We start from the raw sequence: 26,337 nt of genomic DNA, 5'->3' as shown, positions 1-26,337 counted from the left end.
TTAATCACTAACATCAGGCTTCAAAATCTCAGGTGAAACAGGGTTAGGCCCTCTTGCCGAAAATGATGCCACCACAGGAGCTGGCCTTACACCAAGCCTAGTCCCTTTGAACACAATTGTAGCGGTCGCTGGCGACCGCGAATTCCCAATGTACCTCCGGATTTCGTCGCCGCTGGTGGCACCGACCGAAGTGGCGGGCAACGCGTGGCAATCAGCCACCAATCCTTCACCATCAAACACACCATTGGCCAAAATCATGCCAACCCCTCCATTTTTTTTCACCTCCGCACCCTTCGCAGTCCTTGAATTAATGCCTCTATCACACACGACAATTTTCCCCTTCACAAGCTTGGGATCCAAGGAACCTTCTAAACAAACTGAAGATGAATAACCATCACCACCACCAAATTGTTCTACACCAGCATACACGATCGGGTACATTCGACCCGGAGTTAAACCCGGTCCATCGTAGATGCCAACCCCAGGTACAATTTTACCATTTCCAAGCTTCACATCCGCCGGAAAATCCCTATCCATGGTCCCGGCGCCGACAGTGGTCACCCACGGCGCCACATTGGTCACCGTAAGCCCGCCGGGGCAGCCGATTCTAGCGGAGGCGAAGACAAAAACGCCGTTAGAGGCGGCGCCGAAGGCGCCAATAGCAATCACATCAAGGTGGTAGGGAACCACCACGTCGCCGACGCTCAATGACGCCACGTCGACGCCGTCTGCGACGGCGACATCAAACGCGGCGAGGATGTCGGAGTTGAAGCAGCCGCTGCTCCAGTAGACCTTGTACACGGCGAGGCGCCACCGCGTTCGCCGGGAATCTGGTGGAAGGGGGGTGTGAGGGTGCGGGGAAGGGGGTGTGAGTGTGCGGAGAAGGGGGTATGGGGTGCGGGGGAGGGGGTGTAAATTTAAGAATTTTATTTTATTTTAAGGATAATTTAGACATTTTATATATTTTTTTTAAAAAGGGGTGTGTTTATATGAGAGTGGAGGTGTGTTTATCATCTGCCGTGCTTTTAATGAGTCTCAATGAGTTTTTGGCCCAATAAAAGAGTCATATCGAATTTTGTTGGATTGGGCTAAAAGATCCAGTGATTTATTTAAGCAAGTCTCAACTTAGGCAGATGATAAACACACCTCCACTCTCGTATAAACACACCCCTTTTTCTAAAAAAAAATATATAAAATGTCTAAATTACCCTTTTAAAAAAAATGAAATTCCTAAATTTACACCCCCCTTCTCCGCACCCACACTCCACACCCCTCTTCTTCCCAAAGCCTCTTTCCGCTCAATGTCATTAAGCAATATACTTTTACAGCCATTCTGAATAGAAAAGAAGGACTAGCCCCACCATAACCAGCATAAGAAAGGCTCTTTGCCGGTGAAGGATTTGACTCTGGTAAGTATCCTTTATACTAAAGCTTCTTTACAATGATTTTCTTTTATATAAGTGCTCGAGTTAGGATTGTTGACTCGGAATTTGAAGTATACAATCCATTCCTGGCCGATTTCTTTCTCAATACCGGGACATCACATGCGTACATAAGGTTCAACCATTGCGTAAAAAGTACATGCATGGAACATTATCCTGTATCTGCATGTAAACTTTAGTCTAGAACGGCACCAGAACGGGCCGTTCTGCTTGCAGCATGGCCCGTTCTGCAAGCAGTACGGCCCGTTCTGCAAGCAGTACAGGCCGTTCTGCTTGCAATACGAGCCGTTCTGGGGCCGTTCTGTTGCAGTACAGGCCACCGCGTCACTTTTAAAATGACTACCTTATGACTGATTTTAAAACCCCGATTTTAAAAGTCATTTTTGTACTAGTGTTTCTTTCCATATAACAAGTAAGAGTCTTTCTCTTACAAGACCACCTGCTGATTGCGCACCCCTCTTCTTTCTCTTTTTGACACTCCTCTTCTTCTTCTTTTTTCCCGCACCTTGCACACCTCTCTTCTTTCTCTTTCTGACACTCCTCTTCTTCTTCTTCTTACTGTTACGGAAAGTTATTTCCGGAATTATGTAAAAATGTTCTGGAAAATACTTTCTATAATATTAAATTCTTATTCCAGAAAGTATTTTCCGGAAATGTTTTGTTACATAATTCCGGAAAGTACTTTCCATAATATTAAAGTTACTATTACGAAAAGTTCTTTCCGGAATTATATGAACAATAATTTTACTATTCTGGAAAGTACTTTCCGGAATGCTAATGACTGTAAAAGTACTTTTCGGAATGCTAATGACTGTAAAAGAGCCTTTCTTATGCTGGTTATGGTGGGGCTAGTCCTTTTTTTCTATTTAGAATGACTGTAAAAATATACTGTTTAATGACACTGAGCGGAAAGAGGCTTTGGGAAGAAGAGTGGTGTGGAGTGTGGGGTGCAGGGAAGGGGGGTGCGGGGAAGGGAGGTGTAAACTTAGAAATTTCATTTTTTTAAAGGGTAATTTAGATATTTTATATATATTTTTTTTAAAAAAGGGGATGTGTTTATACGAGAATGAAGGTGTGTTTATCATCAGCCCTCAACTTATTCGTATATTTGAATGTTTATTTATTTATTATTTTATGCATGATATAAATAATTCACAAAAAAAATAGAGAATTCAACAAATTTGGGCATCGTCACCTATGACCATGTGACTTAGAAACAACTATATTTTCCTCTATGGACCTCCAAACTGAACCCTCAAGTATATTTTTAAATGAGTTAATCACCTATACACTGCCAGTGTAGAAATTTTTTACACTAGCAACCAATCATATTTTTTAATAGTATCATGTCAGTTGCTTATTTAATGAAATAAAAATAAAATAAAATAATTTAAAAGATTTGATTGGTTGTCAGCGTAAATTTTTTTTATACTGACAGTGTATAAGTGACTAACTCTTTTTAAATTGTTATAAAAACTAAAAATAGCCTCAAGTATATTTTTAAATTATGTAACTCATTATAGAAGATTTTATTTCGTTTTTTATCATATTTTTCTCTTGTAGAATTTTTTTGGTAAATATTTACCTAAACATGTTCTAAATAGACAAATATTGTCGAGAAACAGATATTGAGAAACGAGACAACCATTGCCCAAAAACAGATCTTAGGTAACGAAAAATAACGAAAAATGTGATGTGCATAGGCACGATTGTGAAGCCAAACATCATAGCAATACATTAATAAGAATTCAATGTTATGAGAACCTTTGACAAAGAGACAATGTTAATTGTGAGATAAAGGTGCAAAATACCAATGTCATGATCAAAGGTCACTTCACAATGCAAAGACCTATGGATTGAAGCTACATGTAATGGGTTGAAGTGTGTGTATGATTGCCCCAAACCCATAATAGTTCATTTTGTTTGAGTCAATCCTCGTCTTTCGAATCACCCTCGAATATTAAAATATTAATATTTTTTAATAAATTAATTATAAAATAATTATTTAATTTAATGTTTTATATTTTAAATTAATATTTTAATCATTCAGAATGTTTTTCGGAACATTTCTTCAAATGTTGTATCATTTTTCATATTTCAATGAATAGTAGTTATTAGGAAGAATTTATCATGGCACCATGGTGCGCACCAGAATTTTTCAATTTTTTAAACTGGAAACTATCACTAGAATATTTAGCTTATGATCTCTTATGTATTTGCTACTTTACCCTCTTTATTCTAACATTATCCTTTATCTCTGTTATTATCAATTCCATGATTTATTATTTAAGGAGCAGTTTTATCTTATTATATTCAGTTATTTTATCAATGAGATTTATCAAAATGAAATATATAGTTGTTGCATTTTGTTTCTAAAATTATAACAATAAATAAATATAATACACAACAACATACTTATAATTATCTTCGATCAGTGACATTTTACTCAAAAATCAATTGATCATATATATAAAATTGGTTAGTGTATGTTTATTTTAATAATACGCATATTTTTTTATTTGAGTGTATAAGAATGTACGTAGATGAGTATTCAAATATACCATTAATCATTGATTAATTAAAAATCTAATATGATACAAAAATTATCATTGTTATGACTTTCAAAGTGGCTTTGTACATACGATGATTAGATCTATCATTTGTTAAAAGAGTTTAAGTCAAACTTCTTGGTGACCTAAACTATAGGGTATCCTTGATAAAAGATTTGCATAATCCAAATTCTATACCTCTAAACTCAATAATCAATAATGAAACTATCCACAAAAAATTTTTAAGTTAACAAATAATTAGTTTAAAATATATGGTATTTATCTTTAAAAGTTATGACTATTTTTTTTAAAAGTCATAAGTACATATTATATGTATATTCTTTTTCAATATAATTTATTTTATATTCAAAGTTAAAATTTAAACTCTGAATATATTAATTAAACCACGCAAACTATTATTATTTATACCGACTAATGTGCGAGTAGCTTACTCTTATTCTCCTTTATTCCATATATTCTTCCAAAATAATCGTATAAACTTATCGTGAATCCTTCCCCAATATTCTATTTAAGCTTTTCGCTATGAATTTCAATATACATTATTAATAGGGATGACAATGGGGCTCTATGAGGCAGGTAATAGTAAATTCACTATCGCCCTGCTAGATAAAAATTGGTTTCATACTCACTACATATCTGTGCGGGTATCCATGAATGAATTTCTTGAATACTCACAGATATTCATGGATATCCATAGATATTTATAAATTTTTTAAGAAATTAAAAAAATTATATTACAAATAATTTTAATTTTATATTTAATGTCATTGAGATATTAAAAATAAAAATTTAATGTTAATTTTAAACTTATATTTAACGTTGATTTTGTTAAAATAATAATAAAAATGTAAGATAATTAATAACTTAAAATACATAATCTCACAAGTGAGATAAAGTCCCATCACAAAGCTACAATAATTCAATCTCATAATTTCAAACGAAAGTAAATAACTTAAAATACATAAATTTTATTGGTCCAATCAAAGCTAGAAAATTAATCAAATTACATCCAACATAATTCTATAACATGCTTAACACATGTTGGTAACTTCATCAACCTCACTTTTGTAAGAAAATAAGATGAGAGTGTAGTTTTAGGGTTATGTGGTACAAGGATAATTAGAATATTTAAGAAATATTATTAAACGGGTACCTACGGGTATGAATATTATCATACCCACTCCCGTCCCTTTTATAAACGGGTAAAAAATTATCCGTTCTCATTACCCACGAGTACCCAATTAGCCTATCTACTTATTATCCGTAGCGAATTTTACCTGCAGATACTCGCGGATGCGGGTATTTTTGCCATTCCTAATTATTAAATAAAAAACCATAAATAGAATTTCATTTATTATTTTTTTCTCAACGATCTGATTCCAGACATTCCACGTGTAAATTTCATACACGAATGAGCAGGGACACGAGGGAGAGCGAAGTAGAGAATGGTACTTGTATAGATAATGTAATAAAATATTATATTAAACCTTTTATTAAATAAATACGGTGAAGTCTCTGATAGTGAAGTTTAGGAAGTGGTCCATCCGTGCAGCATGTTTAGGACCGTAGATATAATATTAAAATATTGAACGGTTGAGATTATGATGTAATGAGTAAAATTTAAGAATTGCTGAGTGGTCCTTGTAATTTGATATTTGTCCATGTTTTATATGTTTATGAAGGGTTATGGTGTTTTTTAGGGTTTTCCATGATCAGTTAATTTGCAATCAGGTTATTGTGTTGTTTTTGCTGTAGGAGTTCCGATTAGCAGTTGCGATAGGCGGCGGTGTCATTTTGTGGAGAGCATCAACCGGTGGGATCGTTTTTTAGGTTTAACAGGTAATCGATTATGTTTATTTTTGAAAGGTAAAGTGACGCGTACAAAAGGAAGCCGTTATGGAGGTTAACGTTATTTGTTTAATTTGCATTTGATTTTATATGTATGTGCAATCTTGTTGATACATGTGTTGCTGGTGTGTACAGTTAATAGAGAGATTAACTGGTGTGGAAGTGTTTTCAGGTTCATACATTGATTTATTGGTTTTAAACGTGAAAGTAGAATGGAGTTTGACAATCCGAGTATAGAGGTAAGTGACATTTGTGTCATGTTTAGGGTTGTGTCCTTTAATATTGCGTTGTGTCATGTGTGTCATAACTGTGATGATGAAGGTTGATATTGTTTTTAACTTTGTGATGCTCTTAAAAGGTTTAATTGAGGATTAAAATTATTTAGGTGGCAGTAGATAATTGTGAAAGCATAAGTGAAGGAGTAGAAAATATTGAAGGCATAAATGAAGGAGTATTTAATTTTGAAGGAATAAATGAAGGAGAAGATAATATAAATGAGGATGAGGATGAGGATGAGGAAGATGAGAATTTGGTTATTGATTTACAGGAGAATTGTGAAGAAGAAGTGGAAGATGTTGTTAATGAAGGAAGATCTGAGGTTTTTGACAGTGAAAACGGGGTGATAGTTTCTACTTTGGATGATATTTTTAATTTAGATTTGCATTTAAGTCCCCATGAACTCAGGAATGTTGAATTTGTAAGTGTTGAGATGACTTACTTATTTTATTACTGGTTTGCAAGAGTTAATGGATTTGCCGCAAGAAAGAGCAAGATTTTGAGAAATATTAAGGGGGAAAAATTACAACAAACATTTGTTTGTTTCAAGGAAGGATTTAGAGATAACCGTCGTTTGAACATACAGAATCGAAAGCGAAAGCAGACACCAGTGACAAGGTGCGGATGTGGAGCAAAACTAAGAGTGCATATTGATAGCAGATGTGGGCTATGGTACATTACATATTTTGTGGATGATCACAACCATAGTTTTTTGGAAGATAAGTATTGTAGAATGTTAGCTTCTCATAGAGATATGAGTGAGTTAGATATAATGCAGTTGAATAAAATGAGAAAAGTTGGCATAAGTAGTCCTCAAATTTATGGGTCACTTGCAGATCAGCCTGGAGGGTATAAGAGACTTTCTTTTTGTAAAAAGGACATATACAATCAAATTGGAAGGCAAAGAAGGTTGCAAGGTTTGGATTCAAAATGTGCGTTGGAATTTTTGAATGGTTTAAAACACAATGATCCTTTAATGTATGTTGGTCACACTGTTGATGAGGAAAACAGATTGCAACATTTGTTCTGGTGTGATGGCATGATGCAGATGGATTATGAAGTTTTTGGTGATGTGTTAGCTTTTGATGCAACATATGGGAAAAATAAGTATTTATGTCCTGTAGTTGTATTTTCTGGTGTTAATCATCACAATCATACGATAGTATTTGGGAGTGCTATTGTTTCAAATGAAAGTGAAGAAACATATATTTGGGTACTTGGGCAATTTGTAGAAGCCATGAAAGGAAAGTCACCAATATCTATTATCACTGATGGTGATGTTGCAATGAAAAATGCGATAAGAAAGGTATTTCCTAATTCAAACCATAGATTGTGTGCATGGCACTTATTAAGAAATGCGACAACTAACATTAAGAAGCCGGCATTTACAAAGGATTTAAGAAAATGCATGTTGGGTGAGTATGAAATTGGTGAATTTCGAAAGAAGTGGTTTGAAATGTTGAACAAGTTTGAGTTGCATGATCATCCTTGGGTTATAGAGTTATTTGAAAAGAGGAAGATGTGGTGTACAACTTATATTAGAGGGGCTTTCTTTGCTGGTTTTAGGGCAACTTCTCGGTGTGAAGGATTGCATTCTGAGTTGAAAAAATATATTCATCCGAAGATTAATCTGACAGAGTTTGTTGAACAATTTAATCGTCTTGTGAGTTTTATGCGTTATAGGGAAGTTGAAGCTGACTTTGCATCAATTCATGGTGATCCTGTTCCAAAAACAGATTTTCATAACCTTGAGGTATCGGGGGCAAAGTGTTATACGAAAGAAATATTCAAATTATATCGTGATCAGCTTCATAGTTCATGTTTGATGAGGGTGATTGGTTGCAAGCAGACATTTGGTTGTTGTATATACATAGTCAGAAAATATGAAATGATGCACAAAGAATGGCATGTGTCATATCAATCAAGACCGTGTGATTTGAAGTGTTCGTGCTTAAGAATGGAATCAGTCGGCATTCCATGTGATCATATACTTGCAGTGTTGGTTCATCTAAATGTATCAGAGTTACCAAAATGTTTGGTGTTAAAAAGGTGGACTAAGTTGGCGAAGGATGAAGTGAAGGGCAATGTTAGTACACATAGGTGGGACTCTGAGAAAGATGCTAGATACTTGTCATTAATGGAGTATTTTAAAGAGCTTAGTACTTTGGCATGTGAAACATATGATGATTATGTTGATAAAAGGGATAAAGTTGTAAATGAATTAGTTGAAATAAGAGGTAAAAAAGGTCATGAATCCGAAGAAGGCAATGCATTGGGTGATGAATTCAGTGTAGTTATAAGAAATCCTGTCATTGCTAGAAGTAAAGGAAGGTCTGTTGTTGAAGGTTCATGGCGCAAAAGTAGGAAATCAAAAAGGAGTATTAAGTGTAGTTTGTGTAAACAAATAGGTCATAACATGAGAACGTGTCCAAGACAAGAAAATTTGGATGATATGGAACAAAGCACAGGTGGAATGAGTTGTGAATTTGAAGAAAGTTATGTAGCTTACGAAAATGAAGAGGTAAGGAATATAAATTATAATAAAATTATGTATTTGTTGGTTAAACAAAGTTAAATGTGATGTGTGTAATGTTGTGATTGTTGTGATTGTAGGAAGATGAATACATTAAAGATTTGTTTGACAATTGCGATGAATTTGATAATGGGGTTGCTGAGATGTCTGTTTCACAGTCAGAATCAATATATAGTTATGAAGTGTCGTTATCTCCAGCATTCAGTGATGCAGGTAATGTTTATGAATTAGTAAGTGAAGTGTGTTATTGTAGGTGTATGAGAAGTATTAAGTTAATTTTTATTGTATTACTATGATGTTATAGTAATTTACTTGTGTATGTGTAATATTGCAATTAATGGATTGCTGATAACTGTTATTAAATTTTATTTGCAGGTTTTTTATACAATTGATGACGGATGCAATAGAATGGAAATGCATGAATTGACATAGTTTGGATTGAACATTTAGATGAATGTGACTTTTGTTGGTTTTTTATGGAGGAGTTTAATTTTATATTGTTTTTTATTGAAGTTGGAAAATATTATGCAGTAATTAAATTATGCTAGATCAGTTGATGTAGTTTGGATGGAAAAGTAAAGATGAAATACAGTTTTGTTGTGTATTTTTGCAGCAAATGTATTATGTAATATGATTAGTTGAATTGATAAAAGATATAATTAATTAATATTTTAGTATAATAGAAAAACAAAGGGCTGGTTGTTTTATACACTAACACAGGAATTGAGTTGTATTGTTGAGACAGTTAATGAGAAACTAATAAGAATTGATTATTAATAATAAATTATTAATTATTTTAATTTATTGAATTAATTTTGGGTTTCGTTTAGGGTTGGTTAATGGTTTAATTGGAATAGGTAATAATTTGTAGTTAATGACCTTAAATTTTATACGCTGAGCATTTTATGTAAGTGTCATTTTGTAAGTTGTTTTCGGTTAAAGGAGTATAATAAAAGTATAAAAAAAAATAGTCATTGATGGGTTTAAAATGTTTTGGCTAAAATGAATGTCTGAAAAAGAAAAAAAATGATTCAACCCTTGTAATTGGTGAAAAAGAAAATAAATATTGTATGTGCCGTTTGTGCAGTTGTTTTGTTTTAAACGTCAACAGCTGTCGGGGAATAAAGACTGGATTTTGTCTTTTTGAATATTAAAACCACCCCAAATTTATGTAATTAATTAAAAATTCCATTTTGATTGCAATGAAATGGAGTCATTAGTAGAAATTTAATCAGCCTTGTGTATTAAAGTTTTTTGTTACTGTAATTTAAAAATTGATAATTTCTAATATGAAACGAAAATATTTATATATTATGAAAATATTGGGTTGCGATTGAGGTAGGTGTTCTGTATGTTGTTCGCACGTGGAAAGTATAATCCCAAAATTAGGGTTTATTCCTGCAATTATACGGTGAAAATTTAAGTAAAAAATAAAACTATGGATGGGAGTAATAATACAAAAACGAGATAAATAAAATGTTAGAAAATAAATAAATGTAAATAAAATAAAAGAAATATATTAATAAAGAAACGTTTGTTATTGTGGAGGTGTATTGGTGTGTGGTGTTACCTGCAAAGACAACCAAATATATATTTCGACAGCATACAAGGAAAGTAAATATTTTCATGCAAGTAATAATTTAACACATAAAAATATATAAATGGAATGACAATATTAAAGTGCGAGTATTAAAAAAATTATTTACAAAATATAAATTGTTCAGTTCTAAATTTGAAGTAGCAGTAGTTCCCGTAAACCCGGGCATGGTGAGAATCAAGCCTTCTGAACATTCAAAACTAAATAATTGGGGTCATTCATTTTTTCAATTTTCAACATTTGGTGTTTGTTGTATCCTTGTCTCTTAATCAGCTGACCCCATTCTTTGCCCACGTAAAACTCGTTCTTGTTTCGATTTGTAGACTTTCTGATGATGTCAGACTTAACCATATTTCCTTGCTGATCAATCAACACACAAATTTTGTACTTGTTAACGTTCCAGACATGAACATATTTCACTGGAAAATACTGCAATGAGTAAAAGTTGTTGGTCATTGGAGATTAATATTCATTTATAAATATAAAAAAAATAGAATTCATTTTATTGCTCACCAATGGCTGTCGTCCGGTTGAACCGGCCTTTGTCAGCGTTGGAAACCAGGTCATTGGATGTTTTTCAAGTTGGGTGGCAGGATGTGTTTGAAGTTGGGTTGGTGGAATGCTTTGATCATTGTCAACTAAATGCTGATTTTGAATTTCAGGTTGCATAGGTTGCACAGTATCGATGCTGAGAAAATAAAAAGTTTAATTTAGTAGTACAAATATTAATAAAATAATAATACATTGGGGTTTATGTGTATGTAAACTTTAACCGATGATGTTTAGTATTCAAATACCAATTCATAATATGTTTAGGTGTATGTGTTTAAGGGGGTTAAATATGAGTTTTATATTTAATTAAAGTAAGTCATATTATATGTACTTTTTATTTAACATTAATAGAGTTTAGGTATATTTTTCTAAGGGGTAAAATATGAATACACTATGCTAGTTACTTACAATGATGACTGTAATGTTGCTAATGATGATCAAATGAGTAAAGTTATATGATATGATATGTTTAGGGTTTAGTTAAGATTAATACAGTTTAGGTATGTTTGTGTAACGAGTAAAATATGAATACACTACGCTAGTTACTTACAATGATAACTGATCTAATGTTGACTAATCATGACCAAATGACAAAAGTAAAATGATATCATATATTTAGGGTTTATTTAACATTAATTTATATAAATTACTTCATAACTCAAACGTTATTATTGGTGTTTATTATATATTTAGGGCTTAAGTGCGTAAAATATGTTTATGTTAAAAAATAAGTTTATTTAAATTTTGGAACAGTTAATTAATTTATATAAATAACTTCATAACTCAAACGTTATTATTGGTGTTTATTAAAAAAACTCCGTAATATTGCATTTGAAGTAAATGCAAGGTAATAATATATGCAATGACTTAGAGTATCTCATCCGATATTCAATACTTCGGGTAATTATTGCTTATGGAATTGGAAATTTGTCTTTTGAATAGAAAGGGACATTATGTGTTTTGCACGTTGAAAAAGGTGAAACCCTTTTTTGAATTCTTCCCACAGTAATCATTACTCATTAGTTGTAAAATATATGAGTGACGGTGTATTTGCATGAGAGAGAAAGAAATGTAACATTGTTCCCTTTCATCTGAAATAGAAACGGTTCATGAGGAAAACCATATATGTAAACCCTGTCAACTTTCAAATTAAAAGCAACACTGGTATTTTTTTTCACATTCCGTCTTCCACAACCCAACACCATATATTTCCAGTTCACTTCATCGTTGTCTCATCCAGGTATGTCGCTTTTCAGTTTCATTTTCAAATTTATTTCAACTACACAATCCAACAACATAAATAATTGTTAGTAAATAAATTTATTGGCTCAGATTTTAAAAATGACATCTTCATCGACATCGGTAAACAATGGCAACTTCAAAAACTGGTTTCAAACTTCCGGTTCAAAATTAACCCCGGGAATCGTAAGTTAATATTATTTGTAATGGTAAGTAGCACTGTTTATAAACAATTTTTTTTTGTAATGCAACTGTTTATATTTGAATATACAGGATTCAATGAAAATATGCAAGTACTTTAACAAATTTTGGGGTCATCATCTGCTGACTGATTTATGCTATGCCATGGATCCGAATGGGAATGTCAGCACACTTGAAATTTGTAAAAGAAAACATAAGCATTGGTTTAGAAGTGGCTGCACTCGTATGGCAAATTTCTATGAAATGAAGACAGTTCATATTATTTTCCTGCACTTTATAGGAAATAATTATTTCCATGTACGTATATACAATGACAAATATGTTGAAATAGATTATCCTATTGCAAACGGATTGATGGACCGAAGTAGTATTGACTTTTCAACCAACTTTTGGCAAACTTTCAAAACCAACCTTAATAAGGACCAGGTACTCATTTTACACTTAATCTTCCATAAATTAAATGTGTGTAGTTTTTTGTATCATTATGTAATTTGATTTGTTTAAATTTGATGTCATATTCATTTATACCAGGATATATTGCCACTTGGAGGAACTTTTAATTTCTTTTCGCAACATAAGATGAATGTTGGCGTTGCGGTGATTAGTGATCCTGCAGGAAATGAATTTTGTTTTCAATTAGAATACGACTCACGTGGAGTTGATTTCCAATTGAGAGGTGCTTTGCAATTGGTACAAAATTATCAGCTTAAACAGAATCATATGCTTTGGATTCATTATGTTGAGCATAATAAGTTCTTAATAAGGGTTTTTTCTCCAAGCAAATTGGAAATTAATTATGATATTCGAAAAGACGAAGAAAATTTACAAGCATTTATGGTTCAAAAAAGTTGGATCAAAATAATTACTGAGGATGATTTATTTAAATTTCAACCGTTGGTAAGTTTTCTTACTAATTAAGTCCTCAAAATTATTTTAAATAATATTTTATTTGATGACTAATTATAAAATGTTGTTATTGTAGACTATTCCATGTGATGTTGTTAGAGATTTTATCCCAGATGAACAACAAAAAATAGTCATACAAGATGAAGAAGGTAATCAATATTTATGTGAACTTAAGGGAAGTTGTCATAAAAGGTACATGGCTACAGGATGGTATGACTTCGTCTGCGCAAACAACTTTTTGGTGGATGATGTCCTTCAATTTTATTTTACTCATGATCCGAAGATCCTATATGTACAAAAAGGGTAATGGTGTTTGTCTTTATTGCAACAGATACTCTATTACATGACTTTCCTTATGAGTTATAATTTGTAATCATTGACGCTACAATTGTCTTGTTAGTTTATAATGAAGTTGACTGCATTCAATTAACACAAATTATACACAGAATATGTTTATAATTAACCACTGAATTAACACATTCGTCATTTAAAAAAAAAGAAACAAGTTAAATACATACAGCATATTACAAAACATTGTCATAAAAGGAAATAACCACCCCCGATCGAAAAACATCAAAAAACAAAGAAATACATTTATGATGTCCTTAACATAGCAGCAAAATATGCAGTCACTACGGCGGAGTAGGATACGTCTTTCAAACAATCATTCTTCTTGTTTTTCCTTCGCAGCTCTCAAATTTGCCATCTGTTCATTTAACATACAAACCTCCATCTCCAGCTCCAAATTTTTATTCATTGTTTTTTCAAGTTGTTCCTCCAGCATTTGAACATTATAGTAGTTGTAGTCACGAATCTTTTTACCCGTTGCTGCTAGTAGTCGACGAATCAATGAAGCCGACACATCTTCTTGAGCATCGTACTCATTTGCTGCAAATTTTCCCAATGAAACCAGGTTCCCAAAATCACCCGTAACCAATGTTCCATAGTACCTACGATACTCAACTCCTTGAACAATTTGTTTTCGCTCCAGTGTGAACATTGGGTCAGGATAACCACGAACAGCACATATGTGAGACAACAATATTCCCATGCTTTGATGAACAAGAAACACCTCACAATTAGTGTCCTCTGCAATATCATGTGGCTTACTACCTAATAACAACAACAAAAAAACAAAAACTAATTAAAAAATTTTAAAATACATATTTATTCATAAATTAATGGAAAAATCAACCTTCTTCGCTACTCGTTGATTCTTTTGGACATTTTCTATGACCTTTGTTTTTATTTTTTTTGTCTTCAGTGGCTTGTTTGTTGCAGTACATTATCCAAGCGGACCATGCTTCTTCATACGTGGCATATGATTTATGCTTGTTACCCTTGTAGCCACTAACCTGTGCTTCACATTCTTCCCAACAGTAATAAATTTCTGGGTTCCGTCCCTCAAAGACGACATAAACCTTTGGCTGAGAGCTGTTTGAACTCATTTTTTGGCTGTAGAAAGAGGAGGTAGGGATGAACTCAACCTGACAATACACATTACCATTTATAATCAAATTACGACGTTAATAAATAATAATGAAAACATTTATTAATTTATTAATATTGTACAACACGTATATAAAAAAACATAAACCCATATCATTTGATATTTTTTTCTCGCATTTTATTTCGTGAATGAAAAACCAAAACAAAGGTCTACACACTGGACAACGAAATTAAAAGTAATAAACTATTGGAAAACCATTGCCATCTTTCAACTTGCTAGTCACAGTTCCAATCCACGACTATGTGGTCAGTACTTTCTGCGGATGAAGTTGCCACATAATGATGACAATTAAAATGATTTGATGTCCTCGGGTTGCTGTTCATGTTCAAAAAATATATCTATTGTCTGAAAAAGAAAATTCTTGATCCTCCGAATCCATAGTCCGAAATACATTCCGAATTTAAAAAATATATATTTTAAACTATTAAATATTAAATTAAATAATGATTTTATAATAAATTTATTAAAAAATATTAATATTTTAACTTTCGGAGGATGATTCGGAACAAAATTGGGAGGATGTATCATGTCTCCTATTGTATACATGGTAAGTTAATTATATTCACAAGCAAAATGCTGCAACTTAGGTCTCATGTCCTCGGGTTGCTGTCCATGTTCAAAAAATATATCTATTGTACAACAAATGAAATTTGATATTTATTAAAGTAATTTATTTTACTTAAGAACACGGGGTGTTCTGTATTAGGATTGTGTTACTTTTACTTCTGTAGTGTGTTGTGTATCAGATGCTACCTACCCCTTATGCTACTTCGCGCGTTGTGTTCTTATTGCTGCATGAGGTGACTACTCACCACCGTCTGACTTGTGATCAGGGACATGGCGCATCACATCAGTTATGACCAGCCTTTGACCAACCATTCCCATAATGCCGGGTCGACCCAGTGTTTTTTCTAATTTCCAGTTTCTCTATTTATACATCATGCCTCTCATTCTCGGCCCAAGTGTTGATCATTTGCTTTGTGTAAATTCTTTGTTCTCCGCTAGACGTCCTTCCTGTAAGTGTTATTTTCCTATTAATTTATGATTTTATATATCATATTTATATGACAATAATATAAATTATTCATACTTCATATATATCCTTAAAATACCAAATGTGATGTATATGAACTATCTATTAAAATACAATACTATATTTATTATAACCCATATTGTAATAAATTTGGTACTTAATAAATACAATACTATACTTATTATATTATTTTCCAGATATTATAAGTTAAATCATTTTAATTAATAATATTACAATAATATTTGTTTTTTTTATATTAGAAATGTCTCGTAGAGGAGTGGATTACGTGCCAGACAGCGATGAGGAGCAAGACTTAGTTCGCTCAGAGGAAGAAATCATACATCAACAATTACTATCTGAATGGAGAAGGATTAGGGCAGCTAAGGAAGTTGCTGCCGCTACAGAACCACGGCCATTGTCTCCATTATCACCACCACCGCAGGAACTTGGAGATGACAATGATCACCACACATTTAGGTCATTTAACATACCCACTGTTATTCCTGGACCTGCTCGTATGGTGCAAGCTGAGATCAGGAACAGGCAATCTGATAATCCTTTATCAACACAACAGTTGCAGTCAAATATTCGCCGACTTGCCAACATGGTGTTCAACACTAACCCCTGGCGTTATGCTCTTCATTATGTAAAATCCAGAGGTTTGTTCCATTATTAATGTCTATCTCTTTAAATATTCCAACGTTATTAAAATAATGTGTTGTATCTGTTTATTAACAATAGGACTACCAGAAGTGACCCCATTGATTAACATAGACCATAATTTAGAAAGGGTTGCAACTGTGGTTGCTTTTGTGGACTCCATGACCCCAACAGGCCACGACAATTATACACTTAATTTGAAGGTATCAATACTAAACTTTGGTAAACTTCATTAAATTTATTTCATTTAATAATAACATAATGTTTAATTTAGGACCCAACTGCAACCATTGGGGCAAGCCTACATTACAAAGCAAAGGAGCACCCACAATACGGCGAACACATTGTTGTTGGTTGTGTCTTAGTGCTGAGGGAGGTAATATTTGTACTATAACAATATATCAAATTTAACTTAATTGTTCAATTTATTTACTTTAAGTTTTGTTCAGATTGTGGTCTTTGCCCCAGGCCGTTTTCGTGGTCCATACTTTTTAAACATAACCAAAAACAATGTGCAACGGGTCAGTATACACAGTCATTTTTAATTTAATAACATTTTTATATTGCATATAAACCAATTAATATTATTTACTAATTATTTGTTCGATGTTTGTTTCAGGTAATTCAAAAGGATATATGACTTAATGATCATAACAATATTGTATTTTAAGTCTATGTTATTTTTTAATATGGATGACTGTTATTAGATATTATATATCATATTATTAAATCATAAATGTCTAATGAATTATATTGTTTAGATTGTTCATTATAAATATGTTAATTTTTATTATTAAAATATTCAATTTCATCATAGTAATCATCTTCATTTGCATTATTTTAAATTAAAATATCAGGTTCTTCATTATTTTTTATATAGTTCTTTATTTTCAAAATTTATAACTTTCGAGTCTAGATTATCTAAATTATAAAATATTCAACAGAAAAAATTTTCAACAACACCCTTTTGAAACTTCATATATATGAATTTGTTGATTTCTTTCTAAATTTAGATGACCAAAAGGTTTATTCCTATGCAACATGGTCAAAGCAAACTAACTATTTTTTACTTTTATTTCTATTCTCTTAATCGATCTGTTATGCTTTGTTAAAATCTTAAACACACACAAATATGCGTTCATGTATGTAAAAATAAAGAAACTCCAAAATGATCCTTGTTTATTAATAATAAGAAAAAGTAAAAATAAAAAGTAAAAAATATATTATATTATATATATATATCACATTTTTATGTTTATATATAATATTATTAATTTATTTTCCTCAAATTACAAGTACATTTTTATTCGAAAATTGAAATATATCATAGGAAATTCAAAGAACTGCTTCAAATACATAATCTGGAAATACCGTTTGTGGAACCTCAATATATATATGCTTATTAGCTAAATGGCAATTGGCATAGATAATACAGGCAATTACTTCTTGTGAATTTTCATAACCCTGTTGTGCAAAAATGGGATATGCATTTGAAATGGGTGTTCAGATTATTATATATATCATGATCGATATGAAAAAGGATCAAGTAATCTCTTCCTTTATCGAAGAAAAAAAATATTTATAGTTTGCATGGTATAATCATTAATCGTAAAATTTTATACAATAAGATTAGGTAGGTCACTCATATAGTTCACCATGAGCTTTGACAATAACAATCATCTAAAATAATAACTTATAATACACCTTATCACACAAGATATAAAACTAAAAGTAACAAAATTTTCCAATCATTTCAATGACACAAAATTATATTTAGAATACAAAATTTTGTTTCTTGTTATCTTCTAATTACAATTACAAATTTACGCATATAATTAATGTCAACCTCTAATTGTAATAGAAACACATTATCAATTGAAAAACTATATTTAATTTAATGTAAATCTCTAATTGTAATACATAAACATTATGAATTTAAAAAGTATACTTTAATTTTTAAATGTAATTTAGGAGAATGAAAAAAATATATAATTTTCCTTTATAAATTTGTTATCACAAATATGTACTTACAACGGGTCGTTCGAATTGCACAATGGTCTTAAGTGGTTTAACTAGTGTTGACTATGTTTTCAATCTGGAACGGGCCGAGCTAATGTCTAAACGGGCCGCTCAGATTTAGGAACGCCTCGTTCTCATCCATTCCTCATGTCTTATTTTTTTCTTTTTAAAATCAATTCATTTATTTTACTCAAATTAACGGAAATTTGGATCCATAGTAATCTGCTCTCTTATGCTCTATTAGTTTATATGTATCTTATGCTTAAAATTCATGCTGCACTTATATACCACTTATATAAGTGCTTCATCACAAAACTTACCTTAAACATTAACGCTAAACCGTAAACACTAAACACTAAACCCTAAACCATAGTTTTAAAAACCGGACGGGTCATCGAACCGCTTAAGGTACTGGGTTAGTGGGTCAAAGGTTGAACCGGTGGGTCACTAGTTGAACCGCATGACTCGGTTTTTATTTATTTTATTAAAAAATTAATCATATTAAATATATTTTATACTTATAAATTTTAATAAATTCTTATCTTATTTTAAATTTTAATTTTCTATTTTATTTAAAATTATTTTTATTTTTATTTTCTAAATAGTTACATGTTAAACAGTATATTAATACAGATTAAAAATATAAATAATATGTACATATATAATATGCTTGCAATTAATATCACAAAATAATATATGTAATATTTACATAGATATTATATTATTAAATATATCATTTAAAATTAATAATATACTATAAAACTTATTTAAGTCGTATATATTACAAACAAATATATTAGAACGAATAGTTATTGTTATATTTAATAAGACTCATTGCTTTTCCATTAAGAGATTCAATTTTCATTATTATTTTTGTGATTTATGGTCCCTTCAAAATATTTAAAAAAATAAAAATAAAAGTGGTTGAACCGGTTTGACCCACCGGTTAACCGGTTGAACCGGAAAATTAACCGGTTCAATCCGGTTTGAAACGGGTCGACTGCACAACCGGTCCAACTTAAGATTCGGACCGGATGGACCACCGGTTCCCGGTCCAACCGGTCTGACCGGCCGGGTCGGTCGGAGTTTTAAATCACTGCCCTAAACCCAAACCCCCCCCCCCCCCACATACATGACAATTAAAAAAAAATGTACTTCATACTATTCATATTAACATTCATTCTTTGAACTTTGTACTTAATACTTAAACCTATATTGTTTCACTAAAGCCTTTAATGTTAACAATAACTTTAATATATATTATAACAACATATATAAATTTAATATGTAATTTGTAACCATTGTTTTTTTTTTCTCTTCAATAAAAAACAATTTCTCTTCACTAAAAAACCATTATTACCAACATTCGAAACACTAAAAATTTTTTATTTGTGTGTACCGTTTAACATTTATGCTTTCTCAAAATAATCACTTCTTCCTATCAATTCTTATATATATTGATTTTATCATATTCAAAATTTGTTATAATAAATAAATTAACCATTGTTTTAACAAATGACACAAATTTTGTATTTATTTTTTTCTTTATAATTTTTCTTATATTATTTTTTATTATAAAGTCTTATATAAATAACTATCATAATCAAAGGTTCTGCATTTGTAGACTATAAACATTAGATTAATATGAAATTAATCTTAAGTATGAAACAAATGAATTTTCACTCTTCAAAATATTATGTAAGTATCATCAATTTTAAATTATAAGTCATTTTGTTATAATAGTTATTATTTTTGTTCACGACATAACATTTACATTTGTACCCACTAACTTGCTGCATGAATAATTAATTTTACATATGCTGTTTTTGAATATTCATTGAATAAGTCATAAACTTTTCAAAACGGAAGACCAAACAAAGCACCGTAATGTTGTCCAACCAAATCTTACAACCTACTGCTGTACGTAATGATGGACGGTCTTTGCCAGGTTTCATGAACCTTTTACTGTCCCGAGGAGGCTCATTAAATTGGCAAGACACCTGTATCCGTCCCATTCATCAATAAATAAAAAATTAACAAAATTAATTATTACGCTTTACGGTACAAAAATAACACACATTTCTTACAAAATTTAACTGCTGCATGCAATTAATTCTTCGATCACTACATGTCAAACATTAAATCAACTATTAATGAATTTCATTATTAACCCTAAGTCTACAAAATTTATATAATAAAAATAAATCTCAATTACAAAACCTTAACACAGTTTACTCCTTTACAATGGACACAAATAAGGAACTACATTTTTCACCAGTAGCTATGGATTCTCCTGATGCCAAACGCATGAACACAGAAGCAATTACTATGGGAATGCCGGTGCCAGCAACAAACAAAACTCCAACCATTACGTCGTCAACAAATGCTGAACCCTTTGAAAACACTTCAACTTCTTTTGGGTTAGTTTAACAATGCATTTATTGTAAATCAGTTGTATTCATTCATCAAAGTTCCATGCTTGGTAAACAAATCTTTTTTTACAGGCCAATAGAAGTTATTGCTCTAACCAATATTCCTGACACAACCAACCAACATGAAAATCATTCCAAGGTAATACTCTTATTCTACTACATCTAAAAAATCGTTCTCATTATGTACATCTATATGCTCAAATCATTTAATGCTTCATTTTGTAGAATGCATTTGAAGTACTACTTCTTGACAAAACTATTCAGGCCATATACTCCGCAACAAAACTCATTTCTAACATGACTCAGGTTTGCCATCAAACATTTTATACTTTTTTCTTTACGCAACAACCTCAATGTCATATATGGTACCCTCATATATACTAACTTCATTTTTTTACAACCTTCTTTTATAGGGTGTTAATGACCGTCTTCAGGAAATGGAGAAAAAACAAAATGAAATACATACGAAGCTTGCAAAGATTGAGTCTCAAATTAATATTACAAGTGATATAACTATGACTGCAATTTCTCGCTCAATGAATGTTCAACAAAATTCTCCAACATTAACAACACCAAATCCAGATACTGGACTCAACACCACACCTAAGCGAATATATTCTCGGAATTCATCTCCATTGACAAAGCAATCCCAACGGAAATTTATGAATCAGGCACACATTCTCAATCAAGTTGATACAAGACCAAGTAAGCGTAAGATGATTGGTAAAAGCATTTTGAGCAATAACAATACAGTTGGATATTCATCTTCGAACAACACCAATGCAATTGAACTGGAAGTTCATCATCGTCAGTCAACCCAACCACCCAACTACAATCAAAATAGTAGTTTTTCCATTCCACTCAAACGGAAGGTGGTATGCATACTTGACTTTACATTTACTTTATAATACATTCAATTACTTGTCAATGAAATTACTTTTTCCATTCCACTAAAACTACAATTCCTTTTTTTAGCCAACAATTAACGAAGGGTCATTGGAGACACCGTTGCCATCCAATGTATACAGAAACTTGACATTTAACGACTCAGCTGCACAAACCAATGTTCAAATACCTAACATACCAACTGAGTTAACAAAGAATGCAAAAAACCAGGTTCAACAGCCAAACAAGACAGATGTGCAAGATATACCATCAAGTGATGATGAGTTAGATGGTATCGTTGCTGTAGGCCACATTTTGCCACGGGTAAAAATCTTTACATTTTCAATTGTTTTTTAATAGAACTCCTCTAACACATGTCTATTGTAGAAAATCAACTCAATTTTTAGGCCTACCCAAGAGATGGCATTAACAAAAGAACAATTACGACTTTGCACCTATATTTTTTACCCTAACTATAAACTCAGGTTACCATTTTCATAACTCATTCATACTGTATTAAATATTTACAACTACAATTTTGTTTTGTTTTTTTTACTTATTTTACTATTTCTTTTCTTCTAGTGAAGTACTCCTAAAGATGAATTACACAGAGGTTACAAGACAACAATTACAATGTTTAAGTCCTGGAAATAAAATCAAACGTCAGGTATACGTATAAATTTAATATTTCATAATGTTTAATCATCTACAACAATACTCATTACCCTTTCTGCTCTCTAACCTCATTAGGTTGTTGCTTGGATGTCAATGAAGATCACTGATATGCAGGACAAGATTACTGACCAAACCATTTGGTCTCTTCCTCCTGAATTTGCGGTAACCTTTCATTGTTATTATTTTTCTAACATTTCTATTTTTTTTCCAACTCCACAACCCAATACAGTTTACTTTTCTTTTCTGACTATTAATTTTCAAAATTTGTAAATATTATCATATAAGTTTTACACTAAATTAATCTAATTTTAATTATCCTATCTATTTAATATACAATTATAAACTTCAAATAACATCTATTATCAACATTTTCATCATTAGTTTTCCTTCTTTACTACACCTAATAACATGTATCAAAATTGTCATATTTACAGAGAGCTATCATTGAAGGAGACACAATTGAAGACCTATTGGAAACATATGCCAAACACTGGATGAAACCATATAAAAAATTAAAATATGTATACTGCGTTCCATATTTCTTTCAAATGAAATACTAAACTATTTATTTAACTACATTTCATTTACCCATTTAATACAATATTTTGGTTTTCATAGATATATGTGCCAATTGAGGAATATAGCGGACACTGGTATTTGATGGTTCTTAGCTTAGAAGACAATGTAATATACCATTTGGATTCTTATCTGAAGGAGGAAAGAATGGCTGGTAGACGACACAACATGATGCGAATAGTATGTCACAAATAACTCCAAATAAATCAACCATCCTAAATTCACTATCAATTTCATACATACTATTTTCCTGTTTCAGTCCAACGTCATAATACAAATGATGGAATCAAGTTTTTATCCTCAACATTTTGTTAAAGAATTAGTACATGGAGAAAGCTGGGATATTTTGCAAGGAAGGGCAGTTCCAAATTGTGGCCATAGGTAACCAATACTAATTTACTTTACATTTTTTTTTCATAATGAATTTTATATTCACAAATTTTTTTTCCAATACATAACAGTAACAACTCTATTATTTGGGTTTTACAATGGATGGATATGGAATATGCATTTCAACCAAACTTAATCAAAGTGGTGAGCAAATAATGCTATACATTTCAAATTACATTCTATTTTACTTATGCATATTAATATATGTCAAACAATGTAACATTTTCAGAGCCTTGATGAAGAAACTGTTCGAATGAAAATTGCGTTAGATTTGGTTTCCGGTGATCATAATGAATGTAAACGCAGCATCCACATCAGAGCTGCAGAATTCTGTCAAAGTATTGGACTATCATAAATTGAATTCAAAAAACAATTCAGGAATGAACCTACAAGTTTAGGATTAATATCATCAGCTCGGCTGCACATTTTTGGATCCTTATTCTGCAACCAAAAAATTGTATCACTTCGACCAATTATATTTTGATTACTTTTTTGGATATATATATTGCAACAGATCCAATATAATTGTACCTTTCTTCGCAACTTTCAAAGACTCAGCCAAAAACAATCACATTTTTGTGTATCATATTTTGTGATTTATTAAATGCAATTAAATCCAATATAATTCTAATTTTAAATTTTTAATGTACTATTTAAACATGCTTTTTATTATATTCTACATCCAAAAACACACGAATCCATTTTTAATCACATGCTTTAAATAATTATTCATTACTGACATTATTAAACCAGTATATATGAAATTAACAACTTCAAATCCATACCTAAAGACCAATTTCATATAGATGATAAATGGGATACCATTAAACTCATCAATCGTAAATAGGTAACTAACAATCTTACCCATTCATCCACCCATTGCTGGCCTTTGGGTCTGCTTTTATCTAAAGCTTGACGTCCTGTAACAACCTCTAGTAATAGTACCCCAAAGGAGAAAACATCAGCTTCTTTAGTCATTTCAACACATTGACTGCATTCTGGAGTCAATTACCTATCCATACAAGAGCAATTTTTCCACCATCACTTTCTAAATTTAATCCGGCTTTATTTCAAATTTTTTTTTCATAAACTTCTAAAATTGACAAATTTACATATTTTTTTTTGTTATTTAAAATTAATTTTTACATAAATTAATTTGTAAATGTTTTCTTGTATTAGTTCTTTTATAATCTCATTTTCAACTCAAAAATAAGTTGTTAATCTTAGTTTATGATAATATTTAAAATTTCTAGTTTTTTTCTTATAACTAAAATTAACAGAAGAGATGATGGAGAGAAGGCAAATGATAAAGAATTGCATTTCATTCAGTACTACACTACCCAAGTGTTCCAGGTACCCTACTTTCCACATCCATTTGTCCATTCGTATGCCACATGGCAACCCCAAAAATTCCCACCTAAATACATTAGTCGTAGTTACTTGAGACATTTTATCCGCTGAAACCATCATTCTTTATATTAACATACACAATCCTTGAGAAGAACCACGTAACACGAACTACCTAATAACATAGTATAATAAACATGTAGGAAAAACAAAAGATACAAGATTAACATGAACCTACTAATTGCAATGGTACAAACATAGACTTAAAAAACAACGTTATATTCATACATTTTAACATTAAAAAATAATTGGAGTTCGACATACTAATGCCTCGAAGTCATGAGTAAGGACAATATTGCTAGGCCTCACGTCGCGGTGCACAATACAACCCACTCTACATTCTTCATCAACGTACCTCAAACCACGACCTGCTCCTACTGCAATTTTTTGACGTGCATGCCAATTCAATACATTTTCATTTTGTCCTGCAATTACCATATAACATTTTTATTTGCATACTCTTATTAGCTAATCAGATAATACAGTATGCCAAAATGGTTTAACATAACTACCATGAAGATAAGAATATAGAGATCCATTGCAGACATATTCATAAACCACAAAACCCAATTACCATCACAAACATTACGATGTTCTGTAAAACTTAAAACCTATATTTCTGACAAAAATTCTTCATCACCCCGACCACCAGTTAACTTATACCTCTTCATTGAAACAACCTGCTCATCAGGTAGCAAGTTGCAGTTCAGAAAATGTAAACCATCTTACAGGGTTCCCAAACAAAGGTGCCTTGTGCCGACAATGGGGGGTCGTAGTAGTGCCAATTGGGACTACTGAAATTGCTTTTGTAACACTTCTATTCAACTTCACATCCACTTTACAATTAACTACTCCTAAGATAACATCATCATCCAATTTGTATTCTGCTAACAAACGCAACATTCTACAACAATTCACAACATTAAGGATTACACAAACAGCTAAGCATGACGACCACCTCCTCATAAAGTCTGCATAATTATTCCACCTTCTTTAAGTTGCAGCTGTATCTCTGCATTCTCTGCTTCAACTAACCAAATTTTCTGTTTAACAATCTATGGGGGCACATACACCAGTACAAACGTATACACACAAAATCATGGATCAACTTCATCAACTTCATAAAACAATACCGTACCTAAAATTTCTCAAAACCCCCACCAACATCATGTCTGTAAAATACAACCAGACACTGCATTTCCTCAATCTGACTTCGCCTACTCAGCATACCACGCCCCACTGTCTTCCATTCATGTAAAACTATATTTCATATAATCAAATCTAACAAACATCATATTTGTCAGTAACATTTTTATAAAAACGGAAGCAATCCAGTAACAAACATATTTCAATGGTCAACAAATAATACCATTACCCTAAACACAATTTTCAACAAAACCAAACTCTAACCCTACATTCACCAACCTTTAAACCACAACATATGCTATCTTAAAATTACAATTAAAAAAAACGTATAACAACCAAACAAAAATGTTAACAAACAACAAAACCAATAATTCACCCATCAACCATGTTCAACCCAGCACAATTTTCTTGTTCTACGCAATACCCTGCACTAACGCATC

The 26,337-nt window shown here is 31.6% G+C and overlaps 2 protein-coding genes, 1 long non-coding RNA gene and 1 pseudogene across 3 annotated transcripts; 3 read left to right on the top strand and 1 right to left on the bottom strand.

The window, feature by feature from the left end:
• LOC145951705 (subtilisin-like protease SBT1.5 pseudogene) lies at nucleotides 1-1,567 on the bottom strand (annotated as a pseudogene).
• A 5,202-nt stretch (nucleotides 1,568-6,769) lies between these two features.
• Nucleotides 6,770-13,431, top strand: LOC145952204 (protein FAR1-RELATED SEQUENCE 5-like). Its single transcript, XM_083064427.1, has one exon. The coding sequence runs from the start codon at nucleotides 6,870-6,872 to the stop codon at nucleotides 8,709-8,711; it is 1,842 nt and encodes a 613-aa protein (XP_082920553.1). The 5' UTR covers nucleotides 6,770-6,869; the 3' UTR covers nucleotides 8,712-13,431.
• Nucleotides 13,432-15,969: 2,538 nt separating this feature from the next.
• LOC145951704 (uncharacterized) lies at nucleotides 15,970-17,007 on the top strand. The gene is made up of 5 exons (XM_083063574.1): nucleotides 15,970-16,366; nucleotides 16,449-16,570; nucleotides 16,642-16,743; nucleotides 16,817-16,888; nucleotides 16,987-17,007. The coding sequence occupies exons 1-5, from the start codon at nucleotides 15,970-15,972 to the stop codon at nucleotides 17,005-17,007; spliced, it is 714 nt and encodes a 237-aa protein (XP_082919700.1).
• A 3,520-nt stretch (nucleotides 17,008-20,527) lies between these two features.
• LOC145951730 (uncharacterized) lies at nucleotides 20,528-25,852 on the top strand. Its single transcript, XR_014429613.1, has 3 exons — nucleotides 20,528-23,335; nucleotides 23,416-23,488; nucleotides 23,574-25,852. It is a non-coding gene; the product is annotated as an uncharacterized LOC145951730 (long non-coding RNA).
• Nucleotides 25,853-26,337: the final 485 nt, after the last annotated feature.

This window comes from Cajanus cajan, chromosome 9 (genome assembly GCF_000230855.2).
Source record: "Cajanus cajan strain Asha chromosome 9, NIPB_CcT2T_4, whole genome shotgun sequence".
Classification (NCBI taxonomy): Eukaryota; Viridiplantae; Streptophyta; class Magnoliopsida; order Fabales; family Fabaceae; genus Cajanus; species Cajanus cajan.
Note: the sequence above shows the minus strand (reverse complement) of the source record. Positions and strands in the feature narration are given on the sequence as shown.